At 45.7% G+C, this 21,096-nt stretch overlaps 1 protein-coding gene and 1 pseudogene across 1 annotated transcript in view; both read right to left on the bottom strand.

Annotated features, from left to right (window-relative positions):
- Positions 1-431: 431 nt before the first annotated feature.
- The window catches only part of LOC133053053 (heparan-sulfate 6-O-sulfotransferase 2), a 210,144-nt gene continuing 189,479 nt past the window's right edge, over positions 432-21,096 (bottom strand). The window contains exon 3 of the mRNA XM_061137843.1: positions 432-744. Within this exon, the coding sequence (XP_060993826.1) occupies positions 660-744 (85 nt within the window). The 3' untranslated portion in view covers positions 432-659. The remainder of the gene's footprint in view (positions 745-21,096) is intronic.
- On the bottom strand, positions 18,502-19,319 carry LOC133051777 (exosome complex component MTR3-like; annotated as a pseudogene).

The raw sequence follows: 21,096 nt of genomic DNA, 5'->3' as shown, positions 1-21,096 counted from the left end.
TGACACCACATAATATAGGATCACAAAAGCTCCTCCAACACAAACACCTACATTGCTTGGCCCCCGCTAATAGCTTTTGGACTGAATTGGTCAGCGAGAGGAGAGAAAGAAGAAACCTGGTCATTTGGGGTAGCCCTCTATTCCTTGTTTGTGTTTCCAGTTCTTCTAGTTTCTTTAAATATACCGAAGAAGGACGTCCCTGGTGCTCCAGGGGCCAAGACTCCGAGCTCACAACGCAGGGGCTCAGGTTCCATTCCTGGCGAGGGAACTAGATCCCACATGCCATAACAAAGACCCAGATGCCACAAAAAAGGTCAAAGATCCTCTGTGCTATAACTAAGACCCAGTGCAGGCAAAGAAATAAATCAGTGTTTTCTAAAATCCAAGTCAAAAAATACATACCGAAGAGATCAATTTTACTTTCTAGGTCTACAAAATGAGTGGAAGAATACATTTCTTATTCAAACGAAAGCAGACATTTCCAGTATCTGAGGGCTTTGGAGATTTGGTTTTGCCATTTGTTTCTGCTCTCTCTCACTCAAGAGTGTTTTTTCCTTCTTAATTGTCATGTCGTGTTTATTGATGATTTACACGTAGGAGAAGCCTGGAAATCCTGCAATCAGGGTGGCTTCCTGGAGGTGCCAAACCAGATGCCCTCCCTACTTCGGTGACAAAAGCCTTCCATCAGGTGAGCTGCAGTGACCACAGAAGTTCTCCAACAGGCAGATGTGAGCAGCAGTGAGCCTAAAAGCAAAAACAGACACACATCCATGGGACCGGAGGTTGGAGAGAAACGGGTCAGTCAGAATCACATTCAGCCAAACAAAATAAAAACTCCTCATGGTTCCAGTCATGGCAAAACAGCAAATAATAGAAGCAGTGTGTGGAACGGTATATCAATGCTATGGGGTGTTCCAGGCCCTTCACATAAAACTGTGTAGTAGGAGTTGGGTTGAAAGGGATCCCTGAAATCATGACTCACAGAAAGTTTGAAAATCATTGTTTTTGGAATTTTTCCTCTCCCTCTGGGGATCCTAGTAAAAGCTGAACCCCTAGGAAAGGCAGGGAGGGTGCCCTGACATCATGACAAGGAAGGTCGTGGGCCACAAGAGGCTGTCTGGCTAGATTCAGGGGTCACAGGCCCAGCCCAGATCTCTTAACCTTGCCCGTATTCTGCTCCCTTTGGTCCCCCTGCAGGCCACACTACCACCCCTCACTCACCCCGAGTGCTCTTCGTGCCCACCCTCTTTTTGATCCCCCACAGACAGTCACCAAATCCATTCTGCCCTGGACTCCCACTTTCATGGGTCCCCACCCCTCCAACCCCAAGGCCGCCACCCCAACTCCAATGGCCTGCCCTCTTTAGCCTTCTGATGGCAAAGGCCCTGCTTCCAGTGCCCCGCTGATCCCAGAACCTAGTTCTCTCTCCCTGCTCCTGCTGTGTCTGTCTCATGGCAGCTGAGAGCATCTAGTCCCCACATGGTCAGTATGAGGACAATATGCAACTCTGTTGTGAGTTTCACAGCACGGCTCCTCTAGGACACAACCACTTGTCCTAGCAAAAGATTTGGGAATTTTTAAAGTTCTGCCTTGGGAATAAAGCCTGCAGTGGTAGCTGCTCTTCTGTCTGAGTGGCTACAATATTCCTTCCTCAGACTAAGGACCATTACTGAAGAAACCACCAGGGGGCAACAATGCTCTATTTAATTCTAATTGCCTCATTATAAAAGTGGGGGACATTTGGAAAATATAGAGAGACCAATAGTAGAAAATAAAAACCATCTGACACCTTGTATGTCAGATAACCATTCAGAGCTTAACGGCATTTTGCTTACATTATTTTTCCCATCTACTTAAACATAAATAAAATGTCAATGTAACATTTATCCACACACTCTCTGGCTTCTACGTTGAAATAACATCTTGTAAAGATCTTTCCAAGGTGTTATTTATTCTTCTATGGCATTACTTTCTAATATTTAATTATTGCAAAACACATGGACAGTATACTTCACAGAGGTTCAATTTCTATGCATACAGTAGAGAGGAAAAAGAAAGTTCCCTCTGCCCTTCTAGATTCTTGACTGAATTCCCCCCTCCCCTCCATAATAAAAGACAAATACACAGGAGAACAACAAGTTTAAAACCATAGATACCTCCTGTATACACTGCAGAGACCTAGGAAACCTGAGGAACTCACCCAAATGGCCCAAACTACCACATTAAGTACCATCTCCAGCTAAAGACAAAAGCAGGTGTTGGGGGTGGGGGGCGGTTAGGGGAGGGAACCAAGAAAGAAATAGTAAATGAGGGTGAAGTTGCAATGCAAACTTAAGTCTTTCTCCACTGATAAAGAGTTTCAGGAGATAAAGTCATCCATCCCCCACCCCCCCCCCCCTTTTTTAGAGCAGGAGACACCCTTACAAATGGAGGTTTCCCTTAGAAGTGTAAAGGTATCTTATCAAAGAGTAACTTCTACTTGGTTTTCAGAGCTTCTCCTCTGTCTGTAACATCTCAGAAATAACCAGCCCCTAATGATCAATATGCCAAACAGGCATATTCTGGTGTGGCAAGCTCTGCTCTCCCTTCAATACCACTGATAAGCCCTTTAGTTTAGGGGATCAATGACCAGAAGAGGTATTGCTAGCTCAAGGGCAAGCCAACCAATCCTTTTAGGTTTGGACACCTATTGCCAAGTTGCTTTCCAGAAAGACTGCTCTCTCTGGAAGTGTGAGAGAATGCTGCTGTGATCTTGTCATTGGCAACACTGGTCCTATCTTTTGAAGTCTTTACCAGTTTGACGGGCAACGTATTTCTTCACAGGTGTTTTAAACTGTGCCTTGTCAATCAAGTGTAAAAGACACATTTACTGAGCACTGATTCACTGTCATACCTGGTACACACGAGAACCCAGAAGGGGGTAAGACAGATACCATGCCACTCTCCCCAGTCTCCGGTTCTAAGGAGATGAGCTGTGCTCAGCTGCTCAGTCGTGGCTGACTCTTCACTACCCCGTGCATGGTAGCCAGCCAGACAGACTTCTCTGTCCCTGGGATTTCCTAGGCAACAGTACTGGAGTGGGTTGCCATTTCCTACTCCAGGGGGTCTTCCCAACCCAGGTATCGAACCCACATCTCTTGTGTCTCCTGCATCGCAGGCAGGTTCTTTACCAATCGAGCTATGAGGGAAGCCCAAAAGGTCGTGAACCCAAAACTAGATTTAATACATGATCCAACTTTTGTTTCAATTTCTCCCAGAAACGTGATCTTAATCAACATGTCTGGATTTACCAATAAGGTAATCTGTCTACCATAAGCTCTGTCTATCCCCCTGAGGAAGAAAAGGCCATCTGCATGAAAAAAACAAACCAAAAACCCCCCTCCCTTTCCTTGCTCCCCTAATCACCCCATATCCTACATTTTGAAAAGGACAAATTCAAAGCCCCGCCATTCTGTCTGGGCTGGCAACTGAAATGCTCACCTGGCCTTGCACTAAGAGGTGGCCTGCCTGTTCCCTATTTCACCAGGAAAGCAGATACTAATGCAGCAGACCCTGTTAAGGGACGTTCTCTCCGCTCCACTGCAAGGTTAGCGCGCCGTCGCGCGTGCGCGTGGGGGCGCGTGCGCCGTGGGGGGTACACCAGGATAAACTGCTGCTTGTGATAAGGACCTTGCAGAAGCAACCAGCCCGTGTCCCTGAGCAGAAGCCCCGGACCCTTCCACCATCCTTAAGCGGAGTCACAGAGTCGAGGCTTCAAGAGTGAAAATCTCTAATGATAGTGCGCAGTCTTCTTTTAGAAAACGTGAAATGAGGAAGCCTTCGTCCTCCAGAATTCTTCCCTTACTGCCTTTCTTCTCACTGCTCTTTCCCTGAATTCCTGAGTAGCCAGGACACAAGGTGAGTTCCGGAGGGTTAACTTAACCTTCTAATGTCTTCAGCAGTTCATCATATTTAGGATCAGTTCTGTCATCTTAGACTGGCATTTGGTCTGTAAAAGTATTGGTGGACAACATCTATTTTCACACCTATAATTTTTTTTTCTTTACTTGCTGCAAAATAACTTCAAGGCGACATCAAAAGAAATACTTGTGTTGGGTGAGACGCAAAACAAGGCGAACATTTCATCCCCAAAACGCAGCAAGTGCAGTCATTTTTCCTCACTCTTTTTCCATTTGGACTTGCCATCTGATTAACACAGTAGCATCTAGAAGATTTGGATAAATGTTGCCGTTGGTGGTAGTGTCAAAGATAAACAAAGCCAGACACTAAAGTGGTCAGGACAGATTTTAATTAGTAACATAATATTGCAACACAGAGAATATTCCAGCGTGAGCTTTGATTTGTAGAGAAGTGACTGGGTGTTTTTACAGGGAAAATGACGGAACAAGGAAGGGTGTAAGTGAAGGTTCAGTAGAGTCAGGAAAGTGAAAAATTACAAAAAGTGGAAAGTTGTTTGAAGGGAGTCAGTGTGAAACCCATCTGGGTTTATTAACTGGTGCCTGCCAATATGTAGGTCCTCCCCTTCCACAGAACCTGGGAGAAAGGGACCCTATGTTCTGCTGTTGCCTGGAAGTAACAGTAAATTATTTTCCAGCCTTGAGTTTTCTAACACAGGCATGTTGAAGGGGACTAAGGTCATCCTTGGGAGGAGACCCTGAGCTGTTACCAACTATTTTAGTATTTGTTCACATCTTTATTGACCAAGTTCGAGGCTTAAGTGAGAAGAGGGCTCAGAAGAGACTAGCTAGAGTTTGGTCGAGGAGAGCACCTTTATCAGCAGACCACAAGGCTTCAGTGGTATGTGACGCCAATCACAAGCCCACACGACAGAGCAGAGGGGATCTCATAGGCCAAGATGCATGGAACTGCCTCATGTGGGATGGGAGAGCAAGGCCTGAGCCACCCGCAGGGTGGACCCTCTCTCTTTCCTCTCAGTTCTGTCTACTCATGCACACAAAACAAAGTTCTGTTCTGGTGAGAGTGAACCGGCAAGACAGCTTTGACAGGGAGCAAGAATTTAGAAAACAGTGGACAGCCTGCAAAATGTGTATTGGAGAGAGCCCAGATGCTCCTTCCTCTGTGCCCTGCTGTCCTGAGGACAGCTTGTGGATGGTTTACATTAATATATGCCCATATAGCACTCAGGGACTTTGCTCTACCCTCCTGGAAAACTCCCAGTTGCTGTCCCCACTGCCAGCCTTGGAGAGGATAGGATCAAGGGCTATCGGTCTTTTGTGTCACATGCAGATAACATGTCAGTATTTTCCAGGTTAGCTTTTGGGGTGGGGATGGAGTTGTGGGTGGGGTAGACATGCCCTCCTGAACTCGTGCTCAGGAGCTCTGCTTGCAGAGTGGCTCAGGTGTCTATATATTTCAGAGTTCTCCAGGAGATTTAAGCTTCCAGGCTTCCAGATATGGAGGTTTCAAGGTTCCAAGAGCCTCCTTGACTAGGCTCAGAACTCCTGCAGTATCCACACCACCAGCAGCACCACATTCTGTAGGTCAAGGCCAAGTCACAGACCAGCTCAGACTCAAGAGCCTAGAGAAAAAGACTCTACTTCTTGATGGAACGACTGGCATAGTCCCAGTGCCAAGGGCTGCACGTCTAGCAATGGAAGGAATTGTTGGAACCTTCTTTGCAGTCAACTGACCAATCTACCTAGAATCAATATTTCACCATTCCAGGTGCTAAGGAATTGTTATGGAGTACTTGGCATGCAAGCATTCACAGCTCCTCCTTTAGCCATTTTAAAAGGACGTCCAAATGATCCTCTCTGAAGAGGCTGGCTTCCCATGTTTAATCACTGATTATCACGGTTAAATGGTATGTTCAAGAAGCAGACCATGGGCTGGAATTGCACAGTACAATCAGTCATACATAAATACGTTAATAATCATTCTTGCTTTTACACAACAGAATCAACTCAACTAGTTTCAATTAGCAAATACGTATTAGAGATATATTAGGTTATAATCTGTGGGAAAGATAGTGGAACAGACTCTAGGTTCGGCTTCTTAGACCAACTCTGGTGGATAGGCAAGGGAGAACTTAGAAATCACTGGCATCAGATTGGCAGAACCTAAGATATGTGTCTAAAGCTTAGCAGCAAGGGAAGCTAGGAAAAGCAGGGAGTTTAGCGAGGGAGGAGGGCATACAGTTCTATGGGTTTTAATAGATTTTTATACAGTAGCTGTATCACTCCCCAAAGAACTTCCTTCTACAATTGCTTTATATTGATACCCTCCCCCAGCAATATACTCTGGCACCCACTGATCTCTCCATAAGTCTAGTTCTGTCTTTTCAAGAAAGTCATATAAGTGGAATCATATAGTATGCAGCTGTAGTGACTAGCTTCTTTCACTCAGCACAGCTTTGCAGTTCATGCAACTTGTTCAGTATATCAAGAATTCATTCCTTTTTATTGCTGCATCTCAGTGTATGAAAGTGCCAGTGTTTGCTTATCCTTTCACTGGTTGAATGATATTTGAGTTGTTTCTAGTTTCTGGCAATGATGAATTGAGCTGCCATATGTGTGTGCAAGTTTTGGTGGGAACACACGTTTTCAGTTCACTTGGGTAAATACCTAGAAGTGGGATTGATGAGTCATGTGGTGCATGCATGCTAAGCTGCTTCAGTCGTGTCCAACTATTTGCAACCCTGTGGACAGTAGACTGCCAGGCTCCTCTGTCCATGGGATTCTCCAGGCAAGAATACTGGAGTGGGTTGCCATTTCCTTCTCCAGGGGATCTTCCGACCCAGGGGTCGAACCCGGGTCTCCCGCATTGGAAGCAGACAGCTTTAACCTCTGAGCCACTGGGGAAGCCCTTGCTATTTTAAGGGATGCTATTGTAAACATTGCCTTATATATGCTTATCTGCTTTTGTGCTCATGCTTTAGGTGAGAATTCTAGAATTGGAATTGTATCAAAGCCATGAACATTCTCCAGACTCTTGATGAATTTTCTCAGATTGATTTTTGGAAGTTATATAAATTTCCACTTCTGTTAATAAAGTATAAGGCAGCGCATATCATTACACCCTCGCTAACAGTAAAGTATTACTTTATAACCATTGTATCTGACAAACAAGAAGGATACCTAACAATTCACTTCATTTTCATTTCTTTGATTTCAAGTAAGGTGAAGACTTTTCCATTTGTATTGTTTTTCTTTCGTCTTTCCATGTATTCTGTTCCTTACCTTTGCATAGGTTTTCCATGACCATTATTATGAAGATGTTCTCCTGAAAGTTCTACTGTTTGACGTTTCACATTTAGATCAGCAGTTCATCTGGGAAATAATTTTTGTGTAAGGTAAGACAGGGATCAACATTCACTTTTTTTTTCTATTTGGATATCTCACTAAGGGTCCCCAGCCTCCGGGCCCCAGACCAGTACCTCTTCACTCCTTTGAGATCAACGGTGGCATTAAATTAGGAATACAGTGCACAATATATGAGATGCGCTTGAATCATCCCCAGACCATCTTCCAACCCAGGGATTGAACCTGGGCCTCTTATGTCTCCTGCATTGAGACATTGCTAGCATTGCTAGTGGTTCTTTACCACCAGCGCCAGCTGGGAAGCCATGTGGTAAGTGTATGGTTAACTCTATAAGCAACCACCAAACTGTTTTCCTGAGTGGCTGTATCATTTTGCATTCCCCCAGCAATATGTGAGAGTTCTGGTTGTTCTCACCAGCATTTGGTAGTGTCCGTATTTTTAATTTCAGCCATTATAACAGGTCCTGCTGTGGACTTTTTTCTGTGTGTCTCCCCAAAATGTACATACTGAATCCCTAATCCCCACTGTCTGGTATTAAGAGGTGGGGCCTTTGGAGGGTAATTAAGTCATGAGAGGGGAGCCCTTTGTATGGGATTAGTGCCCTTATAAGAAGAGATAGGAGAGAGCTGGCTTTCCCTCGCTGCTCTCTGCTATGTGAGGCTACAATGAGATGATGACCATCTTCTCCGTAGAGGTATCTCATAGAGGGCTGACTTTGCATGGGAATTGTTGAACCTCTAAAGGAAAGATGTTGAACATCTTTTCATGTGCTTATTCTCCATCGTATATTCCTCTTTGTGAAGTATCTGTTTGAGTCTTTTGCTCACATGTAAATTGCATTGTTCTACTGTTGTATTGAGAGTTCTTTATAATATTTTCAGTGAGTCCTTTGCCAGATATGTGATTTGCAATATTTTCTCTTGGTCTGTATCTGTTGTGAGAGACAATTCACCGTGGGCCGTGTATGTCCCTGCACGTTCTTTGCTGGGTGAGGCCCTAACCATGCTTTCCCCTGGCCATCTTTCACCGTGAAGGATGTGCTGACTCACCCCAATAAGGAACAGGCTTGCTCCTGCTTATTGTGAAAGAAACAAGGGACTTCCCTGGTGGTTCAGTGGTTAAGAATCAGCCTTCCACTGCAGGGGAAATGCTTTCAATCCCTGGTCAGGGAACTAAGATCCCACATGCCATGGAGACACTGAGCCTGTGCCCCGTAACTCCGGAGCCTGTGCACCACAACTAGAGAGTCCATGTGCCACAACAAAACATTCCACATGGTGTAATGAAGATCCCGCATGCCACAACTAAGAACTGACTCAGCCAAATGAATGAATAAAACATTTAAAAAAGAAAGCAGTGAATCTGCCAAACTCAGCATTTCCTCTTGGAACAGAGTCCACTGTGTGTGCAGGCAACCATGATGGACCCTTTGCATCCCCCCATGGGACTTGGGTGCATGACGCTGGCACAAGCATCACAGGAACACTCTGCTTCTACTTTTTCAGTGCGTAATAAAGTGCTTTGTCTGATTCTATAGCCTTGTGTCTTCTTTCAGCATCCATGAAACATGTATATACAGCAGGTTAACTTGTTCATATGTAAGTAGGATAAAATCTCAGATCCTGCACAGTGCTTGACAGCTTTGGAGACAAAGGTGGGAGGCTGACAGAGACAGGGATTTCTGGAAGATGAAAGATAAGGGCCCACACAAGCCCAGTTATAGAATATGAGAACACTTCTGGGGATCCAGTAGAGAATGCTCTTGCCCAAGTGGTGAGTAAGTGAGAATGAATTAAAGATCCCTCACTGTCCTACCTGTTAATGAACTGTTGGCTAAAACAAGATGTACAGCTTGAAAGTTGTTGAGTTAAGTTTTATTTGGGGCAGCATGAGGACTGCAGCCCAGGAGGCAGCATCTCAGACAGCTCTGAGAGACTGCTCCAAAGCGGCAGTGGGGGAAAGTCAATATATAAGATTTTGGTGAAGGGGGAGTTCAATACCATGAAGCACTCATTTTACAAAAGGATTTTTGTTAGTCCTGAGGATCTGATATCACCATGAATGGATTTAGTGCTTCTCTAGATATGAGGCGATGCAAGGATTGAGATCATAAAATCTGTTCCTAAAAACATCCAACTATTTAAAGACCTTTCCCATCAGATTCCCTGAAGCACAGAGTACCTCACTCCACTCTACACTCCCTCAGGGGTTGTTGAAGGTCAACAGCTAAAGCAGCATGGGGTTCAATCTCCTTAGAGGCAGATGGCAAATGCCTTTGTTGTTCAGTCATTGGCAATGCTCTTGGAAAGTGCCAATTTGTAGTTGACACGGCCCCCTTGTCGTCATAAATCCGACCATACTTTGGGAGGCATTTCATGACCACGTTGTCCCGCATTGCTGGGAAGGCTCGTTCCCAGTTCTGGAGAAGGTTTTTGTTGACAAGACACTCAATGTGCTATTACTGGACTAGGTCTTAATAGTCAAAGATCTCTGGACACCTGTCTTCTAGTTATGGTCCAGGAAAGTATTCCCTCTTGTTGCATCTTTTCATACCTGCTGCTGCTGCTGCTAAGTCGCTTCAGTCATGTCCAACTCTGTGCGACCCCATAGATGATAGCCCACCAGGCTCCCCCATCCCTGGGATTCTCCAAGCAAGAACACTGGAGTGGGTTGCAATTTCCTTTTCCAATGCATGAACGTGAAAATCGAAAGTGAAGTTGCTCAGTCCTGTCTAACTCTTAGCGACCCCATGGACCACAGCCTACCAGGCTCCTCCGTCCATGGGATTTTCCAGGCAAGAGTACTGGAGTGGGGTGCCATTGCCTTCTCCACTTTTCATACCTAGAGTTACACTATTAAAATCATTCATCATATATTGAGCTATACATTTGATCAGCTGCTTCAAGTCTAGTCATCATTTTCATTGGAGGCTCAGTCACACACTTGGTAATACAATAAGAATCTTGTGAAACAAAATACAAATGATATAGTGCAATTAAAAGTAAATATTTTAGCCATGAGCCGCCTACACCAGTTTTTTTTTTTAAAGATCGTCAAGACTAGGGAATGGGTCACTTAAAGCAGAAATCTGATTTTTCCTGTGGTTCAAATGTGTTACATTAAAGGATGTACCAGGTATGAAAATCTGGCATTCAGATTGAATTATAGCACAGATATCCCTGTGAGATCCTATAAGGTGTCAAGGGCCTTGCAGTTGTGTAGCAATGCCTTTCTCATCATAGAGATCTCAGAATTCAATAGGCTAATAAGGATTTTTACATCTATGTTCATCAGTGATATTGGCCTGTAGTTTTCTTTTTTTGTGGCATCTTTGTCTGGTTTTGGAATTAGGGTGATGGTGGCCTCATAGAATGAGTTTGGAAAGTTAACTTCTGCAATTTTCTGGAAGAGTTGGAGTAAGATAGGTGTTAGGTCTTCTCTAAATTTTTGGTAGAATTCAGCTGTGAAGCCATCTGCTCCTGGGCTTTTGTTTGCTGGAAGATTTCTGATTATAGTTTCGATTTCCGTGCTTGTGATGGGTCTGTTAAGATCTTCTATTTCTTCCTGGTTCAGTTTTGGAAAGTTATCCTTTTCTAGGAATTTGTCCATTTCTTCCAAGTTGTCCATTTTATTGGCATAGAGCTGCTGGTAGTAATCTGTTATGATCCTTTGTATTTCAGTGTTGTCTGTTGTGATCTCTCCGTTTTCATTTCTAATTTTGTTGATTTGGTTCTTCTCCCTTTGTTTCTTAATGAGTCTTGCTAATGGTTTGTCAATTTTGTTTATCTTTTCAAAAAACCAGCTTTTAGTTTTGTTGACTTTTGCTATGGTCTCTTTTGTTTCTTTTGCATTTATTTCTGCCCTAATTTTTAAGATTTCTTTCCTTCTACTAACCCTGGGGTTCTTCATTTCTTCCTTCTCTAGTTGCTTTAGGTGTAGAGCTAAAGCATTAAAAGAATTCATTTGAATCAGTTCTAATGAGATGGATGAAACTGGAGCCCATTATACAGAGTGAAGTAAAGCATAAAGATAAAGACCAATACAGTATACTAACGCGTATATATGGAATTTAAAAAGATGGTAATGATAACCCTATATGCAAAACAGAAAAAGAAACACAGATGTACAGAACAGAATTTTAGACTCTGTGGGAGAAGGCGAGGGTGGGATGTTCTGAGAGAACAGCATTGAAACAAGTATACTATCAAGGGTGAAACAGATCATCAGCCCAGGATGGATGCATGAGACAAGTGCTCAGGGCTGGTGCACTGGGAAGACCCAGAGGGATGGAATGGAGAGGGAGGCAGGAGGGGGGCTTGGGAGGGGGAACACATGTAAATCCATGGCTGATTCATGTCAGTGTATGACAAAAACCACTGCAATACTCTAAAGTAATTAGCCTCCAACAAATAAAAATAAATGGAAAAAATATAATAATAATAAAAATAAGCTAATAGCCCAATTACTATCATTTAAAGCTTATGAAAGTTGTTAAGGCATAGATATGGTCAGTTACATCCTCCAACCCCATTGAAGGCACATGCACACACACACATGCAAGCTGCTAAATGGTCATACCAGTAGAATACACATTTTGACCCATTGCGATCATACCAATGGTAGATTGGTTAGGGTCACCTCTAATTCATTATCATGTATGACCTTAAATTCATGGGAATCCCAGGCTACACCTTCATATCCATCCCTGTAGATGTGAAGGCCATAAATTAGTTCCACAAATCCACTGAGTTCCATACCAATCACGCTCTCTAAGGGTAATAATAGACATAGTTCAGAAAGCACCCAGGCTTGTCTCATGAGTACCAGGTTGATCAGTTTTAGTATGATTTAACACTTCTCAACATAGAGGAGCTTTTAAATGACCATAGCCTGATATTAACCATGTAGATCCACCCCATAATTGTGGGACTTTACCTTTTCATAGATGAGAGGTTAATTTTTTTAATAGAGACTTAGCTCATCACTCTGATTGAGTTTAAATGACCCTAAGAGATAACTTAAATCTATGGCCAGCACCCCCAGAGCAGGTATCATTAATTGGCCAGGTGAGAGAATCCCATCTAGTAATATCATGAAGCTAGAACAGGACTGAACACTCATCTAAAATAAATTTCCTAGTGGGTATTCCTAGAGAACAGAAATCCACCAAGGTAACCCAGAAGTACTAGACAAAGGTAATTGGCCACAACCAAACAATTGGATTGGGTTTTACTTTTTCTTTAAGGCCAATCAGATTAGAGCTCATTTACAAACTGATCTCAGCAATCAGCAATATTATCAAAAGAAACAAAGACACACACTGAGACATACATACATCCAAACAGACACAAGAGACCCTATAGCTTTGTTTTCCAAACTTAGTTATGCATAAAAAATGGTTGGAGTAAGATTTTAAAAGGCTTTGTTCTCCTTTTGTACCTTTTGGTTTCAGGAATTAGACATGGTCTAGATCCAGAGACATCTGGTCTAAAGGTATAGAAGGACTTATTTCCTCGGGACAACAATTCTTAAAAAGATATTTTTTTCTTCAAGCTTCCTCTGGACTCTAAAGAACATTGTGACCACATTGTCAAAAATTGTATTCTTTTTTTGTGACCATAGTTTTATAGCCGAAATTTAGACCAGATAGTGCTCAACTTGGCCCTGATGACAAGGGCAGATTGGTCCCAGCAAGGACTGTCCCTCTGGGGAAGTAGGGGTCTTGGTTTAATCAGCCACAGGCTGTTGATTACAGGAGGAAGTCCTGGACATAAGGGAACTTCAGTTCATTTTCCTATCCTATGTCAATAAAGATCTAATAGTTTCAGGCCATTTTTCTTGCCATTGGATCATAGCTATAGATTAACCAATCGTTTAAAAATATTTTCCCAAAGGGTTCCCAGGTCGGGTGTGGAACCTTAATTCACATATTAGCTCAAACAGTTTGTATCAGATGTCTGTGCACTCAAACCAAACCAACAAACCAAACCAAACCAGAACTTCACCAGCCAGGAGTCACACTCCAAATGAAACAAAAGGCAAAGAGATGCCCGGAAATCAAAAGCCAAGTGGCAAGAGTGCCCCAAAAAGATGGTAAAGGGATGCCACAAAATGAAAAGCCAAATGGCATAAATGCCAAATGTGACTTCCCAGTTCAATTAGACCTGCAAGCTGGCAAAGTCAGTCCTAGCAGCCTTTTAATTCTGATAGATTCAAGCAATTTCTTGTTGATTTTCTGGGAAGAAGTTGCTCTATCATTTCTGGTTTTAGAAGCTGCTAGAAAGCAGTCAAAGCACAGCCGGCCTTTTCTAATTGTGCATGTAAAAATACCAATTTTAGACTATCAAAAGAACCCAAGTTTGGCCATTTTAGGTTGAGCTCTCTCTTAGTAGAATTTCTCCAATTAATTAGGTTGTTGCAACTATGAGGTCCATATGTATTGTACATGAAACTGGCTAGAGAGTTAGAGGCTGACTTTCTGACACCCCTTTATTTCTGTTGAGAGATCACCAGTGAACTTGTGTAGTGGGCCCATGTGCTGCTTGTGAGCCTAACTCTTTCAGGAGTTACCCCAGAGTCATTTCAGCTTGTCTTTATGTGTCTCGGATTCTGCTTCCAGCAATCTAAGACCATTATGGCTGCTCAGGTCGCTGAATGGCCAGTTCTTATGTGGGATCCCCGGACGAGCAAGTATTTTAATTAATGAGTGGGTTTCCCTATGGGCCCACTGCACGGTATGAGGACTAGGCCTCCACCACTCCCATAAATTTCTCAGTCACCTGAGAAAACCGAAACCGGCCGGGAGGAGTCTGATCCCTTTTCTTCAGAGCAAAGCTCTCATGTATTTTCCTCACTTTTATCCTGACAAATTCTATAAAGGCAGTCAAACTGAGGAAAAGTGTCAGATCAGCCTCTTACTTAAACACTCAGCCAAGACCATTCAGTCCCCTCCAATGGAGTGACCTTGGCATCTTTCAGCCAAGTCCTGGGTATTCCTTGATGTTTTCCCAATCGAGCCCCCCTACCCAGTACCTTTCCACTGGGTGGGCAATTCTCCTGGCATCTTTCAGCCAGCCCCCCACCTAGCATCTTTTGACTGGGTGGGAATTCCTCGGTATCTTTCAAGTGAGCCCCACTCAGTGTCTAGACCGGGAGTGAGTATCCCCAAGATGTTTCAACTGGGCTCCCCCTAGTATCTTTCCTACTAGGAGGGGGCAGGTAACCTGCTCCACCACCAAATAAAACTCAGAATCTCAATCAATATGGGAGATTCAAGAACCAGGAGAGACTTACCCAAATTCGTCTGCACTCGCTGAGGAGGAGGAAGGGCCCAAGGGGCAGCTGCTGGTACCAAAGCTCCAATCCCCCATGGAGTCCATTCAAAGGAAGGAAGTCCACTCTGGGTCGCTTCGTCAGTCTCCATAACTGTGCTGTTTGTGAGATTCTGTTTCCCAATTTAAGCTGAATTAGAGGCTATGTGCTGAGAGGCAGGATTGAAACATGCCACCTGATTGGTCCCTGAGTTCTTTTTTTCCCTCTCTCTCCCCTCCCTGGGTTCCTTAGGTACCATCTCAAGGGAAAGGGTATTAGCATCTAGGCACTAGTTTCCTTCAACCATCTACTTTTCTTATGACTTAGTATTCATTTCAGAAGTCATCATTCTCTACGGAATTTTCAACTAAGACACAAAAATTCGTCTGCTGGATACCTTGGTCCTTATTCCCCCCAGGTTTTATTGCGATATAATTGACATCCAGCACTCCCAACGAAAGGCAATGCCAAAGAACTTTCAAATTACCACACAACTGCACTCATTTCACATGATAGCAAGGTTATACTTAAAATCCTTCAAGCTAGGCTTCAGCAGTATGTGAATCGAGAACTTCCAGATGTTCAAGCTGGATTTAGAAAAGGCAGAGAAACCAGAGATCAAATTGTCAACATCCACTGGATCACACAAAAAGCAAGGGAATTCCAAAAACAAAACACATCTACTTCTGCTTCATTGATCATGCTAAAGCCTTTGCCTGTGTGGATCACAGCAAACTGTGGAAAACTCTTAAAGAGATGAGAATATCAAACCACTTTACCTGTTTTCTGAGAAATCTGTATGCAGGTCAAGCAGCAATAGTTAGAACCAGACATGGAACAAAGGACTGGTTCAAAATTCGGAAAGGTGTGCAGCAAGCCTGTATATTGTCACCCTGCTTATTTAACTTACAGGCAGAGTACATCATGGGAAATGCCAGGCTGGATGAAGCACAAGCTGGAAACACGATTGCTGGGAGAACTATCAAAAACCCCAGTGGTTATTTATAGTGGAGGGGGAAATGGTCCAAATACTTGCTCTGCACTCATGCTTGGGCAAGCAATTTCTCTCCAAGGATCTTAAATTCCTCACCTATAACACGAGAGTGTTGTTCTGGAATAGTAGTTCCCAAACTCAGCTCCTCAAAAATCTATCTGCTTTTAGTCATTCATAATCTGGGGCACTCTGCCCCTAGATATTCTGGTTCAGTAGCTGTGGAGTTAGCAAAGTCAAGGCCTGGATAGGTGTGAAACAAGAACAGAAGCAATCCCCAGGACTTCCACAGGCCCCATGTAAGAAATCTGTGATGTAGATGTTAAAAGGTGCTCCTCCCACAATGGTAACCAGGTTTCCTCATTCTAGGGCTCTGAAAGCCTTGAAGAGTCTAATGTAAGTAGTGAACTATCAATAGATATTAATAGTATGCAACATTCTCAAAGGCGTTTGACCATAGAACCAACACCTACTAACAGTCCAGGCAGAACAGCATTTTCCAGATCAGAGCTAAGAAAACCCTAGATTAGGTGTCTTAGCTCAGATTGTCCAAAAAAAGGATCATAGACTAGGTAGCTTAAACTACAGAAATCTATTTCTCACAGATTTGGAGGCTGTTAACTCCAAGTTTAAGGCAGCAGCATATGATTGCCTTCTCCCTATGTCCTCACATGGCTTTTCCTCAGTGTGTGTGGGCAGAAAGAGATCTCTCTCTTTCTTTTCCTCCGCTTCTAAGGCCATTGATCCTGTTGGATTAAGACTCACCCCTCACGACCTCTTTTAAATTCATCTCCAAAACTTTCTATCTTCAAATACAATCACATTAGAGTTAAGTCTTGAAAAGACTAATTTGGGGTGAGGACTGGTTATGCAAGTCAGGCTATAGCACTAGAAGACATCCAAGGCCACTCTGAGTCTATATCCTAAGATTCTCAGTGAACCATTTTGTTCTGACGAATCATTGTTCACAATATGAAGGAATTTCCAGTGGGATAATAGTATAGATAACCTCAGTTCAGTTCAGTTCAGTCACTCAGTCGTGTCCGACTCTTTGCGACCCCATGAACCACAGCACTCCAGGCCTCCCTGTCCATCACCAAGTGCTGGAGTCTACCCAAACCCATGGCCATTGAGTCAGTGATGCCATCCAACCATCTCATCCTCTGTTGTCCCCTTCTCCTCCTGTCCTCAATCTTTCCCAGCATCAAGTGTTCTCAAATGAGTCAGCTCTTCGAATCAGGTGGCCAAATTGGAGTTTCAGCTTCAACATCAGTCCTTCCAGTGAACACTCAGGACTGATCTCCTTTAGGATGGACTGGTTGGATCTCCTTGCAGTCCAAGGGATGCTCAAGAGTCTCCTCCAATACCACAGCTCAAAATCATCAATTCTTTGGCGCTCAGCTTTATTTTGCTGTTGTTCTTGTTAACTAATTTATTTTACTTGGATGCTAATTAATTTACTATTCTGGTGGCTCTTGCCATACATTGACATGAATCAGCCACGGGTGTACCTGTGACCCCCATCCCGAACCCCCTTCCCACCTCCCTCCCCATCACATCCCTCTGGGTTGCCCCAGTGCACCATCTTTGAGTGCCCGGTTTCATGCATCGAACTTGGACTGGTCATCTATTTCACATATGGTAATACACGAGTAACATAGATTTTTAAACTTGGGTTTCTTCAGTGACACAGAACTGCATATATGGTGTGTGGTTTGCCTCCCATCTCATGTGGAAGACTCTCATCTGGGGGTTGATAGGGTTTTGTAAATGTCCATCTAATGGGATGTAACTGGCCCCTTCCCACAGGTCTCTGCCCTGTTTTTCCACGTGGCCACTTTGAAGCTGGGCTAACCCTTCTTCAGTTCCAGTTGCCTTCTTCTGACTTCATGGCCTCCCAGCCCCTCGCCCAGCAGGCTCGGCCTCGGTCCTGTAGGTGCCTTGTTTCTGTCTTGTTCCTTGCTGCTGTGATTCTAGATATTGCAGATCTGCTTTGGAATTATATATTATGTCACTGGGGGCAAATAAAGTCTGTGTTTCTCCCCCGGTCAGGGGTTCTTGGTGTGGTCCCCAGGCCTCATTCTGGTCTCTCAGCTGCCTCAAGCCAGCCTTTCCTAGAGCTGAGCAGGCCCCTGAGACACACACGCTCAGGTCACACCAAGCTGGTGCAGGGAGGACCCCAGGCGGCCCTTTTGCCAATTCAGACCTGAGCACAGACCTGCAGGGCTCAGGAGCCACACAGGCCAGAGCCCACCCTCGTGGTCAGAGAGACCCCTCTGCCCTACAGAATGGCCAGACTCCATCTCCAGCATCCAGAAACTCTCACTCCTGGCAGTTCAGGTGCCGTCTCGCTGGTGGACCGGCGACACCAGGACACATGAAAGATAATGCTTGTCCCAAGCCCTGAGAACACACTCCCCAGCTCGGAAGAGACTTACTCATTAAAGTCGGTACCAAAAACGACAGAAGAATGTTTCCGATTATAAGCGCTTTTGTTTGGGCTCAGATGTACGTGGAAGGCACAGCCCCCTTGTTCCCGCTCTCAAAAGCAGCCCAGTTATTCAGGAGAGAGTCCCCGGCTGGCCTGCCGAGGGTCCATCCCTTGCAGGACAACAGCTCCAGGTTTCCCGATGAGTCCAGCGGAAGTCCTTTCCAACTTAGGAGTCAAGATGCACTGGCAGGTTCCTTCAACTGGGTCGTGGCTGGGAGTCAACTCAATTAGAAAGGTTTCTTTCACGAAGCAGTTGGAAAGAATCGCTCCAACACGGCTATTCTGAGCACGCCTCGGCAGACCCTCTCCGGTGCTCCCAGGTCTCAGCTGCAGTTCGGCGCACGCAGTCTGCAGGCCGACGGTGCGGGTCCTTGTGGCGGCAGCGGCGGCTCGGTCCTCGGCGTCCGTCGTTACTCGGGTCTCGGGCTCAGAGGGGCGCGGCGCCACCCCTCCAGCGGGCGGCCCGCACCAAGCACTGCTGGAGAACGGGGTAGAGGCGCTGGCAGCCCTCGAACCCCAGGTGCACGGCCTCCGCCCAGCTCTCGGTCAGGCCGCCCTCCCCGCTGCCCAGCAGCCCGGCCACCTGCTTGAGCACCGCCATGAGCGCCACGGTGAGGCCGGCGGCGGCGCGCTCCTCCTCCAGCAGCGTGGGGTCCAGCAGCCAGGCGGGCGCGGGCCCCGGCGCGCGGCTCAGGCCGCAGCCCACCACCAGGTCGTACATCTCGACGCCCGCGGCGGCCAGGGCGAGCGCGGCGGCAGTGAGCGGGGCGGCCAGCGCCGAGCCGCCGTCCCCCAGCAGCAGCGCCCACACCTCGAGCTGCGCGCGCGGGTAGCGGCCCAGGCGCACGCCGGCTCGAGCGACTCCTGCAGCGCCAGAGCCAGCTCGCGCTCCTCGCCGCCGCCCGGCGGGGCTCGGCGCCGGCGGCCCGAGAAGGGCGCGCGGCGGAAGTCGCAGAGCAGGCGGCCGCTCAGCGCCGCGGGGGCCTCGCAGCCCGCCCTGGCCGGGCAGCCGCCGCGCTCGCCGCCCTCGGCCTGGCGCGGGCCCGACTCGGCGCACAGCACCTTGGGGCCCCCTGCCTCCAAGTAGGCCGAACCCTTAGCCTGGCTCAGCAGCCATGCGCGCGCGTACACCGGCCGCAGCCGCGCCGGGTCGCGAGGGGCCGGCGCCTCGCCCTCGCCGGCCGCGTACAGCTGCGGCGGCTGCGACTCCTCGGGCCCGGGGATGCGGCGGTGGTCCGCGGGCATGGTGGCGCTGCTGCCGGCCGGCTCCGCGCGTCAGCCCCACCGTGCGCTGGCGCTTCCGCCTGCCAGCCTGGCCAGCCGCGCGAGGGTGCGCGGGACAGCGGCTGGCCGCTCAGCTTTCTTTCTTCCTTTTTTTTTGAAGGTTGTACAGGCCAATAGTTTTATTAATTTTTTTATTTTTCATTTATTTTTATTAGTTGGAGACTAATTACTTTACAATATTGTAGTGGTTTTTGTCATACATTGACATGAATCAGCCATGGATTTACATGTATTCCCCATCACGATCCCCCGTCCCACCTCCCCCTCCACCAGATTCCTCTGGGTCTTCCCAGTGCACCAGGCCCGAGCACTTGTCTCATGCATCCAGCCTGGGCTGGTGATCTGTTTCACCCTAGATAATATACATGTTTCGATGCTGTTCTCTCGAAACATCTCACCCTCGCATTCTCCCACAGAGTCCAAGATAGTCCAACTCTCACATCCGTGCATGACCCCTGGAAAAACCATAGCCTTGACTAGACGGACCTTTGTTGACAAAGTAATGTCTCTGCTTTTTAATATGCCGTCTAGTTTGGTCATAGCTTTCCTTCCAAGGAGTAAGCGTCTTTTAATTTCATGGCTGCAATCACCATCTGCAGTGATTTTGGAGCCCCAAAAAATAAAGTCAGCCACTGATTCGATCGACCCCATCTATTTCCTATGAAGTGATGGGACCGGATGCCATGATCTTAGTGTTCTGAATGGTGAGCTTTAAGCCAACTTTTTCACTCTCCTCTTTGACTTTCATCAAGAGGCTCTTTAGTTCTTCTTCACTTTCTGCCATAAGGGTGGTGTCATCTGCATATCTGAGGTGATTGATATTTCTCCCAGCAATCTTGTTTCCAGCTTATGCTTCCTCCAGCCCAGTGTTTCTCATGATGTACTCTGCATATAAGTTAAATAAGCAGGGTGACAATATACAGCCTTGGTGTACTGCTTTTCCTATTTGGAACCAGTCTGTTGTTCCATGTCGAGTTCTCACTGTTGCTTCCTGACCTGCATACAGGTTTCTCAAGAGGCAGGTCAGGTGGTCTGGTATTCCCATCTCCTTCAGTATTTTCCACGGTTTATTGTGATCCACACAGTCAACGGCTTTGGCATAGTCAATAAAGCAGAAATAGATGATTTTCTGGAACTCTCTTGCTTTTTCAATGATCCAGGAGATGGTGGCAGTTTGATCTCTGGTTCCTCTGTCTGTTCTAAAACCAGCTTGAACATCTGGAAGTTCACGGTTCATGTAGTGCTGAAGCCTGGCTTGGAGAATTCTGAGCATTACTTTACTAGTGTGTGAGATGAGGGCAATCGTGCGGTCGTTTGAGCATTCTTTGGCATTGCCTTTCTTTGGGATTGAAATGAAAACTGACCTTTTCCAGTCCTGTGGCCACTGCCGAGTTTTCCAAATTTACTGGCATATTGAGTGCAGCACTTTCACAGCATCATCTATTAGGATTTGATATAGCTCAACTGAAATTCCATCACCTCCACTAGCTTTGTTTGTAGTGATGCTTCCTAAGACCCACTTGACTTCACATTCCAGGATGTCTGGCTCTAGGTGTGTGTGAGTGATCACAGCATCATGATTATCTGGGTCGTGAAGATCTTTTTTGTACAGTTCTTCTGTGTATTCTTGCAACCTCTTCTTTTTTTCTTTATTTTATTGTTATTGTTTTTTATTGATTTACATTAGTTGGAGGCTAATTCCTTTACAATATTCTAGTGGTTTTTGCCATACATTGAT

The sequence above is a fragment of the Dama dama genome, chromosome X (genome assembly GCF_033118175.1).
Source record: "Dama dama isolate Ldn47 chromosome X, ASM3311817v1, whole genome shotgun sequence".
NCBI classification, from domain to species: Eukaryota; Metazoa; Chordata; class Mammalia; order Artiodactyla; family Cervidae; genus Dama; species Dama dama.
Note: the sequence above shows the minus strand (reverse complement) of the source record. Positions and strands in the feature narration are given on the sequence as shown.